A 16,674-nucleotide genomic window follows, 5' to 3' on the forward strand; every position below is an offset into this window, starting at 1 on the left:
ATTTGTAGATTTATTTTGTTTAAAAATTATTGGTACTTAATCACTGCTATTCACTATCCAAGCAAAATTTAATAAACAAAATTACATTCCCATTTAAATCAAAATATTACTTTATCATTTCTTTTATGGTTTTTGTTTCCTTGTTGAGACATTTTAATAAATTCACTCTAGGTGAACGTTTGCTTTGTGTTTCACTGCAAGTGTGTAATGTTTTGTCTATGATTTGCTGGTTTAAAGGTCAAGGACAAAAGTCACATCGTCACGTTTTAACTATCAAATGAACTTTTCAAACTTTTCATCCATTTTTAATTATTATTTGATAAATATTTCAATTTTAAAACGTACAAACAACCTCATGTAAGTACGTAGATATAGTGAAATGTGACAGGCTCTCTCAATGTACTTCATGACAAACTGAAATTTATAAAATCTATTACTTTCCTCATCCACTAGAGGGCACTCTCGACCAAGGTTTTCTCGAGATCATTGACACATTTATGTCCAGTGTCATAAACTATAAACTAGATTAAGGATTTCAAATAAATCTTTATTAACAATTTAATATTCAGACAAAGTTGGAATACATTTTATTAAAATATACATATGACTGTAAATGATGAGACCTTGTACTTGTACAGTTTCCTGAAAAAAGGAAAAAAAAAAAAGAGTTCAAAACTATGTAATACAGTAATACACAAAATAACATAAACTAATAAAAGAAAACAAATAAATGAAGGATCTACTAGTTGGAAGTAATAAACGTAATTGTTCAAAATCTTCTAATTGTTTTGATAATTTCCGATTACTCATTTATATTTTTTCCATAGAGACAAAATATGTTTGTACTTCTGTTTCTTTAAAAATGTTTATGAATATGGTAATTTCTAACTACTATCTCGTAGATTCAATATTTTGTCAAATTATATTTAAATTGTCAATAAAGATTTTTAAGAAAAACTAGGTTTCACGGTGTTCTTAAGTGCGCTTGCGCGAACGTGTCATGACAGTATTCATAACATTTTCAGGCCAATTAACAACTGATTCGTTTATTTGGCATTTTGTGGGGTCTGGCGGTTTTTAGATGACTTTTGGGCTGAAGAACCGTTACTCTATCTGGCAACATTGATTGACCGTCACTTTATCTGGCAACACTGCGAGCAGGACCAAACTACTAACCGTCAATACAATAGCTGTCACTTACAAGCTAGCGCATTCACCACTCCGGTCTAGAAAGATTTCAAGTAGCAGCGATAGATTTAATTTTGTTTTTCCACAGGAAAACTACTGGCTTGGTTCTAGAAGCGTGGATCTGCGACACCGGCGAAAGCAGGTAACCTTCCCCGGTTCTTTCAAGAAGATGATGCTAACAAGAACGCTCCTCCCTAGCTGCGGTTCCGCTGCGGTGTTCTCCCGCATAGCCGAGCACCTTCATAGTCGCTTTGGTCTCGGTTTTGTGTTGTGTCTCGTAGAATGAATGTAAAATCTTAGTATTGCGAGTCCAACTTCATAAGGATGCGAGGCTACGTTGTTAGCTTCTTACATCCGGGCCTCACCTGGATCAAAAACCGCCAGATCGCAAGAAGCGCAGTTCACGAGCACCTGCATGACTACGCTCCTGCTGTGGACGCGCGGCGTGTGCGTCCGTGGGCAGGAGGGACATTTTCCCCCGCAGTCACGCTCCGCTGTGTGCGCGCACTTCTGCTAAAACTATGATATGCGCAGAGAATCCGAGCTTTGGCGCAGACAGGAAACGGCACGCGGAACATACACAAACAGCCTCGCGCGCGCGCTTCACTGATGTGTTGTCCCGCAGGATGGAGTGGCAGCCAGACGAGCAGGGTCTGCAGCAGGTGCTGCAGCTGCTGAAGGACTCTCAGTCCCCGGACACCGCCACGCAGAGGGCCGTGCAGGAGGTATCCTTCAGCCCACCGTGGAGCACTACAGGGAATCCATTGTTGACTCCCCACCCCATACCTGATGGAAGGGGCGGGGCCAAATGTCTCATAATGCACATGTTTGAAAATCTAAGAATTAATTTGATTGCTCTAAATGTCTCAGACTGGTGTGGACAAATGCGTGCATTTTTTTAGTCTTTCTAGAGTAAACATGTCAGTCATGCGCTAATGCATCAGTCGTACCTGTCTCACCCTCTCTGTCTGCTAACCAGCAATCAGAGCCTCCTTTCAGATTTTCTTTTTCGTCAAGCTTCTTAACTGAACCGACAGAAACTGGAACAACTCAACCAGTTTCCAGATTTCAACAACTATCTCATCTTTGTCCTCACGAGCCTCAAATCTGAAGGTTGGTTTACTCCCTGATAAAGCGATCACCAGCATGTGACCGTCCTCTGAAACCTCTCCTGTTTTTGCTCCGCCTGCTGAAGACGAGCCCACGCGCTCCTTGAGCGGTCTGATCCTGAAGAACAACGTTAAAGCCCACTACCAGAACTTTCCCCCCAACGTGGCCGACTTCATCAAACGCGAATGCCTCAACAACATTGGAGATCCGTCGCCCCTCATAAGAGCTACAATCGGTGGGTGGACGGTTGGGGAAGCTGCACCTCTTCAGACTCGCTCAGCTGCATCTTTCAGAGCATTTGAATGTTGTCCTGATTCGTTTACTAAAAGTTGTGTGTCCGCCCTGAAGGCATTCTGATTACCACCATAGCCTCTAAAGGAGAGCTGCAGATGTGGCCGGAACTGTTGCCTCAGCTTTGTAATCTGCTCAACTCAGAGGATTATAACACCTGTGAGGTGAGGCCTGTCATCATATGCGCGCACATGCACACCACATCGCTCAGGCCTTTGCCTAAGCACGGGATGCCGTCTGTCCTCCAGGGCTCGTTCGGAGCGCTGCAGAAGATTTGCGAGGATTCATCCGAGCTGCTGGACAGCGACGCTCTGAACAGACCTCTCAACATCATGATCCCAAAGTTTCTGCAGTTTTTCAAGCACTGCAGCCCAAAGATCAGGTGAGGAAGTCTGACTACGTCTGCCGCCTCCTAACAAAGGTTTGGTGAAAATGTTTGCTTTCGTCCTCAGGTCCCACGCCATCGCCTGTGTGAACCAGTTCATCATTGGCCGAGCTCAGGCGCTCATGGACAACATTGACACCTTTATCGAGGTGAGCCTAGAAACTCTCTTTTGGCTTGAGGCACTGATACGTCAAAGCGCTCCTGTCCCCCCTGTGGGGTCTCAATATTGGACCACTAAAATGTGATTGTGTGGTAAACGTTCTTGGTATTTGAAGCTACAATGCTCTTGTGTAGCCCCGCCCATTTTCCCAATTTTGTTTGAAGTAATTTGTCTTTCCACTTCCAGTTTGACTTTCACAATTGAGGAAAAAGTCCAAATGAAAGTATTTGTTTAGATGAATAACATCTTATTTTCCATCACAAGAAAGGAAGCAGTTCTGTCTGAACTCGACAGAAATCTTTTGTCTGATCACTTTGAAAACGGGATCATGATGGATAACGCTGGAAAAAAAGACACTAAGAGTTATTTATGTTTGTGGAGCCTCCACAGAAACTTTAAAAAGCAGATCTACAATTTATCCTTTCAGTTGATATTTTCAAAATAAAAATAGATCTTGAGGCTCCAAATCCTCTCATTTAGTCCAGACTTCTTCATGAATTGATCCAGTATCAATACTTTTGATCAGGAAAAGAAACCAAATTAAGTTCAGTAAGAAGCTACACATAAAGAACATCTGGTCTCATTGTGGCCTCGTCCTTCTGAGGGACATCAGTAATGGACGCAGAGTCACGTGCTGCACATGTATGAACGCCTGATGGTTCTTCAGGTGTCTGTGGTGTCAGATTCTTTCCAGGCTCTTTAAACACGTGGAGGAAACGGGTTTCCTGCGATTTTCAACTTCTGCTGCTGTTGTATTCCTGGTCAAATACAACCGAGCTGCCGTCTTTCTGCATCTCTGCCTCTTGTCACAGTTTACGCGGTGAAGGAGAACCTGGAACCCACAGCAGAACCTACTCATCCCCTCTGACCCAGTTAGAGGGGTTCCCGTGTGAGCGTACCCCCCCAGCCTCATGTGTTTGCTTCCTCCCTCCCAGAGTCTGTTTGCTCTGGCGGGTGACGAGGACTGCGAGGTCCGGAAGAACGTGTGCAGAGCTCTGGTCATGCTGCTGGAGGTCCGCATCGACCGCCTCATCCCTCACATGCACAGTATTATCCAGGTGAGGGTCCCCCCCGTTTCCCATATCAGAATCCATGCCGGACCTCATGGCTTACGGTCTCTGCGGTCTCCTTGCAGTACATGCTGCAGCGGACTCAGGACCCGGATGAGAACGTTGCTCTGGAGGCCTGCGAGTTCTGGCTGACTCTGGCTGAGCAGCCCATCTGCAAAGAGGCTCTGTCCGGACACCTGGTGCAGTGAGTTCTGACTCCTCCTTTCACGAGGCTGCAGCTTCCTTTACATCCAAAAAAGCAAATAGTTTAGATCAGGGAGCCCACAGTTTTTTGGCATGCAAGCTACTTGTGAGACGACAAGCTCCAAAAGATCTATACGCATCAGAGATAAACAACCAAAAAAGAGAAAAATATGTTTTTTAAAAATCCGTCAACGAATCATCTTTCTCAGGGGGAAGTACATGACTTGATTGGCATGCAGTCGGCGACACGAACGTCCTCTCAGACATGCATCACTGTTGGGCATGTGTAAATAAACTGTATAAAATAATATTATCTCTCTCTATATATAGGATATATATACGATCGATGGTGTGTGAAATAATATTATTTTGTTAGAATACATAGGCGTTTTATTATGAGAACAGCTAGCAGCAACGTAAACCTGCTATAAACCATGTTATGACTTTTCTAAAGTGAGTTTAACCACTGCTGACCAAACGGCGGCCCCTGGTCCATGGGCAGCGCTCGAGAAGCGCACGCAGCTGGACAACTTCTGCTCTAGTGGACTTTTTTTGGTTCTTTATCTCTGATGGCCCGCAACATGTCCGATCCACGTAATGAACCCCCCTGGTTTAGATGGAGATGAGAAAAATATGCTGACTCATGATGACGCCCCCGTCTCTGTGCCCCCAGACTCATTCCCATCCTGGTTAATGGGATGAAGTACTCTGAGATCGACATCATTCTGCTGAAGGTAAGAGCGCCCACGCAGTCGCAGTTCTTCCTCGCGTTCTCCGGTGTGAACCTCCACGGCGGTTCTGTAGGGGGACGTCGAAGAAGACGAGACCGTTCCTGACAGCGAGCAGGACATCAAGCCTCGCTTCCACAAGTCCCGCACTGTCACGCTGCAGCACGAGGGTGGGGAGGGCGAGGAGGGGGAGGACATCGACGATGATGAGGATGATGATGATGACACGCTGTCCGACTGGAATCTGCGTAAGTTTGCCTCCTGGGTCTTCAGTGTGTTTTAGGATTTCCGTCACAGTTTCTCGCGCACTTTCTGGTAATCCGGAGCGTTCCCCGTTCAGGAAAATGCTCAGCTGCAGCTCTGGACGTGCTAGCCAACGTGTTTCGGGAGGAGCTGCTGCCCCACCTGTTACCCCTGCTCAAGGGCCTGCTGTTCCACCCTGACTGGGTCATCAAGGAGTCGGGCATTTTGGTTCTGGGGGCCATCGCAGAGGGTGAGGCGAGCACAGACCTGATCAAATGGTAGTTCCCTTACAGGACAGGATGTTGATCTGCTCTGATGTGATGTGTCTCAGGCTGCATGCAGGGTATGGTCCCATACCTGCCCGAGCTCATCCCTCACCTCATCCTGTGCCTGTGCGACAAAAAGGCGCTGGTCCGCTCCATCGCCTGCTGGACTCTCAGCCGCTATGCACACTGGGTGGTCAGCCAGCCTCCGGACGCCCACCTCAAACCCCTCATGACAGAGTTGCTCACTCGCATCCTGGACGGCAACAAGAGAGTCCAGGAGGCAGCGTGCAGGTGCTGCACTTAGCTTGACCCAATGGCAACCCTCCTTTGACCTCATTTCCCACTCACAAACTCTCCTCCCTTTCTCCAGCGCCTTTGCAACCCTGGAGGAGGAGGCGTGCACGGAGCTGGTGCCGTACCTCAGCTTCATCCTGGACACGCTGGTGTTTGCGTTCGGGAAATATCAGCACAAGAACCTGCTGATCCTCTACGACGCCATCGGAACGCTGGCGGACTCTGTGGGACACCATCTGAACCAGCCTGTGAGCCTCACACACACACACACACACACACACACACACACACACACACAGGGGTCTCACCCCCCAGTGCTGGTGTTCATCAACCACAGTTAACCTGCTACAGTTTGTGACAAGATCTTGGATGGGGAGGGGCTTTTTGTTTTGGGAGGGAGGAGCCTAATGGTTCAGACAACAGAAGTGCTGTTGGTAAACAGCAGTGATTTAACACATTGATTCAGACAAACATCTTCTGTGCTTTAGTCCAGACGTTCCAAACAAGCCCCGCCCCCTAGAAAACAGGTGCTGATCTGAGTTCATCTGCTGTGCTTGTGTAGAGCAGAAGTCTGCAACCTTTACCACTCAAAGAGCCGTTTGGAGCCGTTTCCCACAGAAATGTAACCACAGGCAGCCGCAACACCTTTTGGAAAACCCGGTGTTGACCCGGTCCAGTGAATGGCATCATTTCACTGGTTTTTAAAGTTCAGAGATGTTCCTTTTTTTTGGATCTTCTGTCTTTTAATGGGTTCCGATGAGAACTATTTCCAAAGAGGCCACAAAACTAGCAAATATGTCGTGATTAACTAGCAGTTAATCTGCTCCTCCAATCGTTTTTTGTCAACAAACATGGATCAGGATGATTTTTGGGCAAAAGCTGCTTGTTTATTCTGGGATGGTTCGCTACATTTGAGACTTTGTTGTTTGCTACTTCCTCATTACATAATAATCATACTGGTAGGTCGATAGTCGCATAGAACTTTACTTAGAAAATGTCTACATTTAGATTTTGCTCTCTTCCTCCTGCCTGCTCGCACATCCCGACGGTGTTAAAGGCACCACGACAATCTTAGACAAGAATAGTTATTTTACAAAACCACAGAAAGCTGCAGCACAGGGATGAAAGAGCCGGAGCCGCAGGTCTAGAATAAAAACTTTCTAAGCCTTTTCAAAGGCGGGATCCTCATGTGAACCCTGAGGAACCTTCAGCTCCTTCGAGCGCCTTCACGCTTTCAGAGATTTCTTCGTCTCTGCTCTGGAAAGGTTTCTGTTTTTATTTGAATGAAAATGATCTCAGAACTTTAGCAAACGTTCAGCTCAGCATTCAGCTCTTTCCCCCCTCGTCAGCTGTTCCTCCTGGTTCTTGTAGAACCCCAGTGGGAGTTCTGCTGTGTTTCTGAAGGGTCTATGGGGCGGCCTAGATCAGGGTTCGCAGCAGCTGCATGTGTTTTTTGCAGCAGTGATTTAGGATATTAATGGAATCTGGGGGAGGGGGGCATTTGTGTTTGCAGGAGTACATTCAGAAGCTGATGCCCCCCCTGATAGCCAAGTGGAATGAGCTGAAGGATGAGGACAAAGACCTGTTCCCCCTGCTGGAGTGCCTGTCGTCCGTGGCCACGGCACTGCAGAGCGGCTTCCTGCCATACTGCGAGCCCGTCTACCAGCGCTGCGTGACCCTGGTCCAGAAGACGCTGGCTCAGGCCATGGTGAGGTGGCGTGCTGCGGTGAGTCGGTGAGGCTGGGCGGGTGGATGCTGATCAGGTCCTGTGTCTCAGATGTACAGCCAGCAGCCGGACCAGTATGAAGCCCCTGACAAGGACTTCATGATTGTGGCTCTGGATCTTTTAAGCGGGCTGGCTGAGGGCCTGGGGGGCCACGTGGACTCACTCGTGGCCCGCAGTAACATCATGACGCTGCTGTTCCAGTGCATGCAGGTGAGAAAAGAGGAATGTTTCATCCTCCGTACGAGCGAGCGCTTTCATGTCCTGTCGCTTCAGAGGTCACAGGAAGTGTCTGCTTTTGGTTTCAGAACCGAATCAGGGCGGTTCTGAAGGGACGTCAGGAAGTAGGCTGTCAGTTGAGAAACCGGCAAACAGGCGCTGTCCCTTTAGTGTCTGTAGAAATGCAGGGCTGCTTTATGGACCACCAAAGTGCTGAACAAAACAAAAATTAATAAAAGCACATGACAATATAAAGCATAAAACACATATAATTGGTCAGGATTCCAACCCAATTGAAAGCCAAAATGAAAAAATATGTTTTAAGATTTAAAAATACCCAGTGAGTCTATCTGTCTGAGGTACAGGGGCAATTCATTCCAGATTTTTGGTCCGAATACTGAGAAGGCTCGGTCACCTCTCAGTTTTCTCCTGGTCTTCCAGACGACCAGCTGTGTCTGATTTGTTGACCTAAGGGAGCGGGGGGGGAGTGTACACCTGAGCCAGGTCAGACAGATATTTTGGAGCGAGTCCATGGAGACATTTAAAAACAAATAAGAGAATTTTAAAATCAATGCGTAAGCCAACTGGGAGCCAATAAAGAGATGCTAAAATGGGAGTAATATGTTCTTGTTTCCGTGAACCAGTTAGAAGACAGGCAGCAGCACTTTGGACTAAGTGCAATCGAGCAAGTAATTTCTGGGAAAGTCCAACATAGAGAGCATTACAGTAATCCAAACGAGTTGAAATAAAAGCATGGATTAAAATCTCAAAGTCATGACGAGAGGGGAGAGGTTTAACCTTGGCCAGTTGTCTCAGGTGAAAAAAAACTGGATTTGACCACTGAGTTGATATGAGTAAACCACTTCCTGCTGCTGTCACGCTCCTGCAGATCTTTGGTTCAGGGTTCGCCTGCCTCTGTTTTCTGTCCCTTTCGTGCCAGGACACCATGCCTGAGGTCAGACAGAGTTCATTTGCTCTCCTGGGGGATTTGACCAAGGCCTGCTTCCCTCATGTCAAACCCTGTATCGGTAAGTTACACTCAGTCCCTTTCTGTAGACGAGAACATTAGATGTAAAACGTTAGTTTTCATTACTAAAGTCCTAGTTTACTGCAGATTTAACTAGAAACCAAACAAAATCAGGAGGCAGCTTGGGTTCAAACAAGCTCAGTTTTACCACCATGGACTCAAAGTTAGACTTTTCTAGAACCTTACCTTTTTCTGTCTAACGATCCGGTTCATCGAATTGCAGCAGACTTGGTCACAACTGCCCTTAGGAGTGGATACAGGCTGTCTGCGGGTAAAAAAAAAAAGGGGCAAACGTGTACGGGGCATGCAGGTGGTCCACATGAAATGTCGAGGTCGTAGATTGCTCTGTGAGCCCGTAGGGGAAAAAAAATGTACATGCAGTTTCTATGGATAAAGTAAGGGTGAAGTAGTCCAGATGCAGGCATGTCGTATGAATTTACATGTTTTCCACTTCCCTAAGTCCTGCAGGCTGCACAAGAAACCCGTTAGTGCTGTTCAAGTGAAAAGTGTGCGCTACTGTCGAGTTCTTCACCTGCTGCCTGACTCTAAGAAATGAGAAAATTTGTGTGTGAAAATAGTACATATCACATGCACATCCTGTGTGTGTAGCAATTGTATGCAGTCAGTAAGGGCCAGCGCACACATTAACAACTGATATGGGGATAACATCGCACAATGGTAAAAGGCGTATACTTATATAGCGCTTTTCTACCTACAAGGCCCAAAGCGCTTTACAGTCACACACACATTCACCCAGTAACACACACACACACACATTCACACACTGGCGGCAGCTACGCTGCAGAACACTGGCGTCAACCTCCCACCAGAGGCAAGGTGGGGTTCAGTGTCTTGCCCAAGGACACTTCGACAAACGGGCGTGCAAAGCGGGAAACGAACCTGCAATCTTACGATCATCGGTCGACCGCCCTTCCACTACACCATAGCCGCCCCACCCAACAGCATCACTCATACGTCATAATTGCGTACGACTTACATTGTCCTTATAAATACTTCACAATAAACTTACCACATGCATGACAATGGTACGTTCCATTTTCATGACGTCTCTTGAGGTGGCCTTGAAGGAACTGCAAGACAGCATAACCACCAGCCCACCTCAGGGTCAGCCTCCACCCTCAGCTTCATCACACGGGAGGGTTTGAAGCCTCGCAGAGGCGTCTTCTCCCTGAACTGAAGTAGGGAGTCTGTTCCTCCACAGATGAAGGCTTGGGCTCCGTTCTCAGAACAAGCATGAATCCTGCAGACTGAGGAGAAAAACATGGAGCTTCAGCAGTTAAAGATGATCCGTCTGCTTTTAACATTCAGCAATGAAGCTTAAAGGGTAGAAACTTGATCATCTACCAGCTTTAATCAGAACTCTGGCATTTCAGACCAATTCAGAACAGAGCAGCATAATTGTAAAGAATTCTAGAAGTGCAGATTGATGGATTTTCCGAACAGTGCTGGTTATTAATGTTAAATCCACTTCTTTATGCGCTGCTGTTCCACAACGAGGAATATGAAGCAGGAATGTTTCTGAACCAAGTCCAAAAGATTATTTTAGAATTTCACAGCCTTTGTGATGTAAGAAAAGATGTTGGAAGTTTAGAAAAGAGGAGCCTAGAGCTTTGGATCCTGGTCCCCCCCTTCAACGTTCCCGCACAGCTCTCAGCAGGCACATCCTTCAGTACAGTAAATCCTCCTCATATTTAGAAGTTGCAGAGATCTGCAGTCAGATCAGAAGTAATTTTCAAATTCACTTTGGAGATTTACAGCACCATTAAACGGACGTTTTAGGTTGCTGCAGGACGACAGAGCTCCGCCTTTGCAAGAGCGTCAGTTTTCACTAAGAAACTGCAGGTGACGGCAGAGACTGAAGAACAGACTGAGGTTGTTGGGATTGAAAGTGACGTGAAGGCCTACCCGACTGCCCCCACATGCAGACATGTCCTGACCTTTGGTGATCCCGTTTCAACTGTGCGTTTCAGCCGAGTTCATGCCAATCCTCGGAACCAACTTGAACCCAGAGTTCATCTCCGTCTGCAACAACGCCACCTGGGCCATCGGCGAGATCTGCATGCAGATGGGTTTGTGGCTGAAGTGTCACGTTTGAAGTGCAGACAGGAGCTCCTCCAGGAGTCTCACCTTTTTTTTCCCCCTCTTCATCAGGGGTGGAGATGCAGCCGTACATTCCCATGGTTCTGAACCAGCTGGTTGAGATTATTAACCGGCCCAACACGCCCAAAACCCTGTTGGAGAACACAGGTACGTGGGGCTTCAGCAGGTGATGCTGCAGTGGGGGGTGTTGCTGTTTTGTTTTTTCTAACTCTGTCTGCCGTTCTCCTGTTACAGCCATCACCATTGGCCGGCTGGGCTACGTTTGTCCTCAGGAGGTGGCCCCCATGTTGCCTCAGTTCATCAGGCCCTGGTGAGGAAAGCTGTCATTTTTTCATGGGGGGTGTAGACAGATGGATTCTGGGGGCTAACAGCTGCTAGCACTGCGTGTCTGCAGGTGCACGTCACTGCGCAACATCCGGGACAACGAGGAGAAAGACTCCGCCTTCCGGGGGATTTGCATCATGATAGGCGTGAATCCTGGAGGTGTGGTCCAGGTGAGTGTGAGGCACGGAAGGCAAGGCGTCATTGTCACCGTCTGTTTTGGAGCTTAGCCCCTCCCCCTTTTGCTCAGGACTTCATTTTCTTCTGTGATGCGGTGGCCTCCTGGGTGAATCCTAAAGACGACCTCAGAGACATGTTCTATAAGGTAACGCTTCTTGCTTGGGGGGTAGAGGGGTTGTTTCAGACAGCATGTTTGAAAGCCGCTGGCTCAGAGTTTGTGGTTTTGGTTTTGGTTGATGATGCTGACTGTGTCATGTCTCCACAGATCTTGCATGGCTTCAAGGAGCAGGTGGGAGAGGAGAACTGGCAGCAGTTTTCTGAGCAGTTCCCCCCCCTGCTGAAGGAGAGACTGGCAGCCTGCTACGGCGTTTAGTCTCCACCCCCAGTCGTGAGGTAGTTCTGCCCCGTCAGGGATGACTCATTGCCCTCACTGCCTCTAAAGCATCTGTGTCTTCTCTTTCTGTCAGGGGGGGCCAGCAGGAGGAGGGTGAATGGGAAAACTCATCCATCTGTGTATTGCACTGCCCTGATCGGGGGGGAGGAAAAGTGACGCTTTCGGCTGCTCCCCCTGATGGACGGCCCCCACGCCCTATGTGTTTGTCCATAGAGGGAGGGAGGGGGGAGGGATCCGGGGGCACCTCTAGATTAACTAGGCAGGGACCCGACACAGAAAACTAACTTGTAGGGACAGATAGAGGCGGAGACAGAGGGGAGGGGCAGGGACCTTCAGGGACAGGTGGGGAGACAATCAGTAAGGAGGCGGGGCAAAGAGTACACACGTGCAGTCCTCTGAAATACCAGAAGGTGGCAGTATGAGCTGCTGTGTGGTTAGGGACAGACAGGCTTCTTCATCTTCTTTCCTGGGGAACATCATCAGTTCCTTCCCCTGTGCTCACCCCATCTCCATTTGATTGCTAACATGCTGAGCAGAGCTGCTCCTCAGAGCTGCCCGCCATTCGAGGGCGGTTCTCTGCTCCATCGCAGGAAGGCTCCTTTTCCTGACGTCACAGGAACTTTCCTCAGCACCTGAGGAGGCGAGGGCCGAGCCTCCTGCTTCCTCAGATATAGAAAAACACACACTTTTTTGTCTGTGAGCTTCGGTGTGTGAACAAAACACACACTTTCTTCATCTGTGAGCTTCAGTGTGTGAACGTGCAGTCTGTAAACCACAGTCTGTTAAAAATGTCAAGTCTTCTGGAAACTGTACTGAGCTGAAGCTGCAGCAGACTGTTAACTGTGACTGTCCGTTTGTGTATGTGCAGATGTGTGAGCCATAGTGCACGTGTGTGTCTGCAATTGTACAAGTGTGTGTGTCTGCAGTTGTGCATGGTTGTCTGCAATTGTGCATGGTTGTCTGCAATCGTGCGTGTGTGTCTGCGATTGTGCATGTGTGTCTGCAGTTGTGCATGTGTGTGATTTGATTGTGCATGTGTGTCTGCAGTTGTGCATGTGTGTGATTTGATTGTGCATGTGTGTGTGCACACGTGTCTGTCTGATCTCGTGTGTGATCGTACATGTTTGCGTGTGTCATCTGTTGTGTATGTCTGCAATTGTTGTGGATGTGTGATTGTGCACGGGTGTTAATGTTGTCATATCTGCTCAGTTCCTTGTGTTGATTTTCAAAATTGTTTTATGTTTTTGTTGCTGCTCATCATTTTTTGTTTCTCACATTAAATTCATTTCCTTCTCGTTTCCCTGATGGTTCAGTGGTTTATTGAGTTGTTGTTGTTGTTTTTTTAGCCACGCCCAGTGACCCTACCCAACCCCGTGACCCGTGTTTGTCAGACTGTGTTACACTGTGAAACAGTTTTTCAATAACTTTTACTCTGAAAGGCAAATAAAGAAACTTTCTGAATCTGCGAGCTACCCGCACTTTTGCTACGACTGACATTGGCCGCGTCGTCTTGAGGCAGTCATGAAGGGTGGTGTGCAAATGCGGGGGCCCTTCTCTATAGTTTTCCTGTTTCAGAGTGACGTCCATACCCTTTAACTGGTGGTAAAGAGCAATAAAGCCACTAAAATTTCAATCAATTGTGTTGCATTGGTGGACCCCCCCCCCCCCTCCCCCACTACAGGCTAGGTTCCTTGCAGAAGCTTATTTGGTTCCTTTGGTTTCCTTAAGCTCCAGAACTTTGGCTGGTTGGAGTTCAGGCATCTCCTCTCCCAGCCCCTCTGCCCCCCCACCCCACCCCCGCTAAGTTACTTTTGGCTAATTCTGTTGTCCTTTCATCGTTGCATGATGGAGCTTTAAGATGCCTTCATGGACGGCTCAGTGAACTGAGTCTAAGGAAGGTTTTTTTTTTTTCTTAGGGCCTGAAGATGGTGGGGGCCCAAAGCTCATACCTTAATTTTCAAATTGGGGGTGGTCCTTATTGGTAGACCACCACTATCAGGGTTGTTTTTGTTGTCACTTTAACTTTCTCTCTTTGGTCATGTTGGATCTGGTGACATGGTCAGTCCTGACAGTTTTTTAGGCTCCTCCTACTTTTCCAGTCTTGCGCATGGGGTTTCTGCCCCATCACTTTCTGCTTCACTTTAATACCAAATGCTTCGATAAGATTGGGGGGAGGAATGAAGTAGTAGCAGCTGTGTTTCTGTGAGGAGAACATGACTGAACCGTTCTGCAGGAGACAATCCAGTCCTGCTCCTGCTGTTTCTGCTCTTTTCATTCCAGTTTTTCTAGAACAATAAAGGATTCTTTTGCTTCTTCTCTGAGGTGTCTTATGTTTCAGGTGAATATTTGTTCCTTGTCGAGCTGGAATTTGAAACTCGCCTGGACCCCCATCACACAGAAGAGCTCTGCGGGTCTCTGGGGGGTGAAGGAAACGCCTCCCCATCCTTCCATTAGCCTTAAATATGATCAGGGTATCAAGCCTGAATACTTTTGCGTTTCAAAATGGAAACATCCCAACCACAAAAATGTCTATATTTTACAACATGAAAAAACGCCGCTTCTGGATCGAACCGGTCTCGTAAATTGAGGTAAAAAGCCCTCATTTGTTCTGTGATTTAATATCTTTTCACTCTGTAGTATGACTACATGAAGCAGGTCTCTGGAGTTTGAGGAGACCCATGGATCCTCCTGACCAGCAGGGAAACTAAACTGAAGATCTAAGTTAAAGTGCAGTTAAAGTTGTTCTCCACAAGGGAACTGTCACTGGTGGTGAACAGGAGGCAAAAACACCATAAGAGCGTTCAAACAGTTGAGTTTGTTTGTCTCTGTGGGGTAACAGTAATCTATGACTCCTCAGAGGCCAATGGAAGTCTTGGCTCAGAGGTTAGAACTCTGGTCCAGAGGATCCAAAACAAGTCCTTCCGCCTAAATCCAAACAAGTTGTAAAGTCAATACGCACGACTCTCAGATCAGGACAGCAAATCAACACTGACTCCAGATGAGAGGCAGACAAGGAACATCCAGAGAACAGAAAGTAAACTGTTTAAATTCAAACTTTATGTCCCATTCTTATTTATTACTTGAGGTGTAATGTACAAATGCCAAAGCAAGGCCGGAAGTATAAAAATTGAGAAAGTATTTTCAAAAATAAAATCTGGCAATATTCTACAGCACATGTCAAACTTAAGGCCCGCTGGCCAAATGTGGCCCGCCACGTCATTTTATGTGTCCCGCGAGAGCATGAAAGTTTTTAATTTCTTAAAAATAAAAATTGGTGTGTATTTATTCATAATCAGGGAATCGGACTAGAAATATCAGAGTGGGCAACTATACATTAGAACTTAAACACTGTCAATATAACCTAACCTGTCAATCAAATTTAAAAGGATTTATGCTAGAGAAACAAGTAAACAAATGTTTTCTATGCAACTGTAATTGTCACTTTAAAAAAGTCATAATAAATAAATAAATAAATGAGTAATTTAATATTAAGGAGTAGTTACTTTTATTTTTCATTAAATTAAATTACATGTATAAGTTATATATCTGGCCCTTTGAGGACAGCCACTATGCTGATGTGGCCCTCGGTGAAAATGAGTTTGACACCCCTGCCCTACAGTATAAACAACACGCTAAATTGTGTTTAATGTTCATGAATGTAGTTTTTATGTTTAGTTGGGACTTTTTAAAAGATTACACTTTATGTTTTTGTGGTTGAAAATCCGTGTATAAAATTTAGCCTTCAAATATTTACAATAAAATCTACCAGTTTTTAGATTTTCCGTATGTAATGATTTTAACTTATTTTAGTTTTGACATCTGCACAGACAAATTCCTTTAAAAATAAAACACCCTGTGTCAAATAAGATTCTTCTGTAGCAGATTTACTTGAAAAAAAATGCAAAAAAGTCAAGTAAAACATGGGATTTTCTAAAATTATGACTTTGGTGTGCTTTTATCCTTTTTTTTTTACTATTGAATATAAACAGAATCTTTTCATGTCACTGCAATTATATTTGAAGAACTTTGCCTCTGAATAGGCAAAGATAAGAAATGGATGTGCATTTTATACAGAAGAAAAGCGTTTTTGCTAGCTCCTTGTAGAAAGTGAGTGCGTAAGCCTGGGAGCGGTGCTGGCAGGACAGACTCTTCTTGGAAGGGGCTGTTCTCACTGGTCCACATCAGCTCGGGAGAACCCTCTCGTTTTTGTGGGTTGGGATGGGGCTGGTGCTCAGAGCGCCCAAATGCGTGAATGGATCAAAATACCATTTTTAGGGTTTCTTTTTGTGAGACCAGAACATTAGAATACACTTAAAAGCTCAAAAAATGATTTTGCATGGTGTAGGCTTTTTAAGACTCCCTTTGTCAGATGCAGCAGAGCAGCTCAGACCAAACCTCCTCTTTTTTTTTACAGTTACCTTTTCTTCATTTTGGGTTTGACAGAAAAAGTTTAAAAAAAAGGGAGGTTTGAAAGAGTTGATGTTGAGAAAAGCTCCCGTTTGTCTCATCTGCCCTAAGAATCTTATGGTTTGATTTATTATTGTTAGAACATTCAAAAGTTTTTTTTGCTGTTTGTGTTTTGCTGTGGGGATTTAATCCTTTCTATTCAATATTTTCAGCAGAGGCGATCTGAAGGCCAATAAAGAGGAAACAGAAAATAATTTGTCATCATTTAAGTAGAAATTAATATATTTTTATCCTGTCAGGAGTGTAGTCCTTCTCTCAAGTTACTTTTGTTTTTTTTTAAACTTTTTTTTGTTTTCCTGTTTAG

The 16,674-nt window shown here is 45.9% G+C and overlaps 1 protein-coding gene across 1 annotated transcript; it reads left to right on the top strand.

Moving 5' to 3' along the window:
* The first annotated feature begins 983 nt into the window (after nt 1-983).
* Nucleotides 984-13,203, top strand: tnpo2b (transportin 2b). The gene is made up of 24 exons (XM_004066158.5): nt 984-1,330; nt 1,814-1,913; nt 2,226-2,301; nt 2,384-2,533; nt 2,647-2,753; nt 2,838-2,971; nt 3,042-3,123; nt 4,070-4,192; nt 4,270-4,388; nt 5,061-5,121; nt 5,192-5,363; nt 5,456-5,608; nt 5,690-5,915; nt 5,995-6,166; nt 7,432-7,626; nt 7,696-7,854; nt 8,801-8,888; nt 10,879-10,977; nt 11,060-11,155; nt 11,243-11,318; nt 11,403-11,502; nt 11,580-11,654; nt 11,775-11,902; nt 11,977-13,203. The coding sequence occupies exons 2-23, from the start codon at nt 1,815-1,817 to the stop codon at nt 11,880-11,882; spliced, it is 2,670 nt and encodes an 889-aa protein (XP_004066206.1). The 5' UTR covers nt 984-1,330; nt 1,814; the 3' UTR covers nt 11,883-11,902; nt 11,977-13,203.
* Nucleotides 13,204-16,674: the final 3,471 nt, after the last annotated feature.

The sequence above is a fragment of the Oryzias latipes genome, chromosome 1 (assembly GCF_053564925.1).
Source record: "Oryzias latipes strain Hd-rR chromosome 1, Olatipes_Hd-rR_3.1".
In the NCBI taxonomy this organism is placed as follows: Eukaryota; Metazoa; Chordata; class Actinopteri; order Beloniformes; family Adrianichthyidae; genus Oryzias; species Oryzias latipes.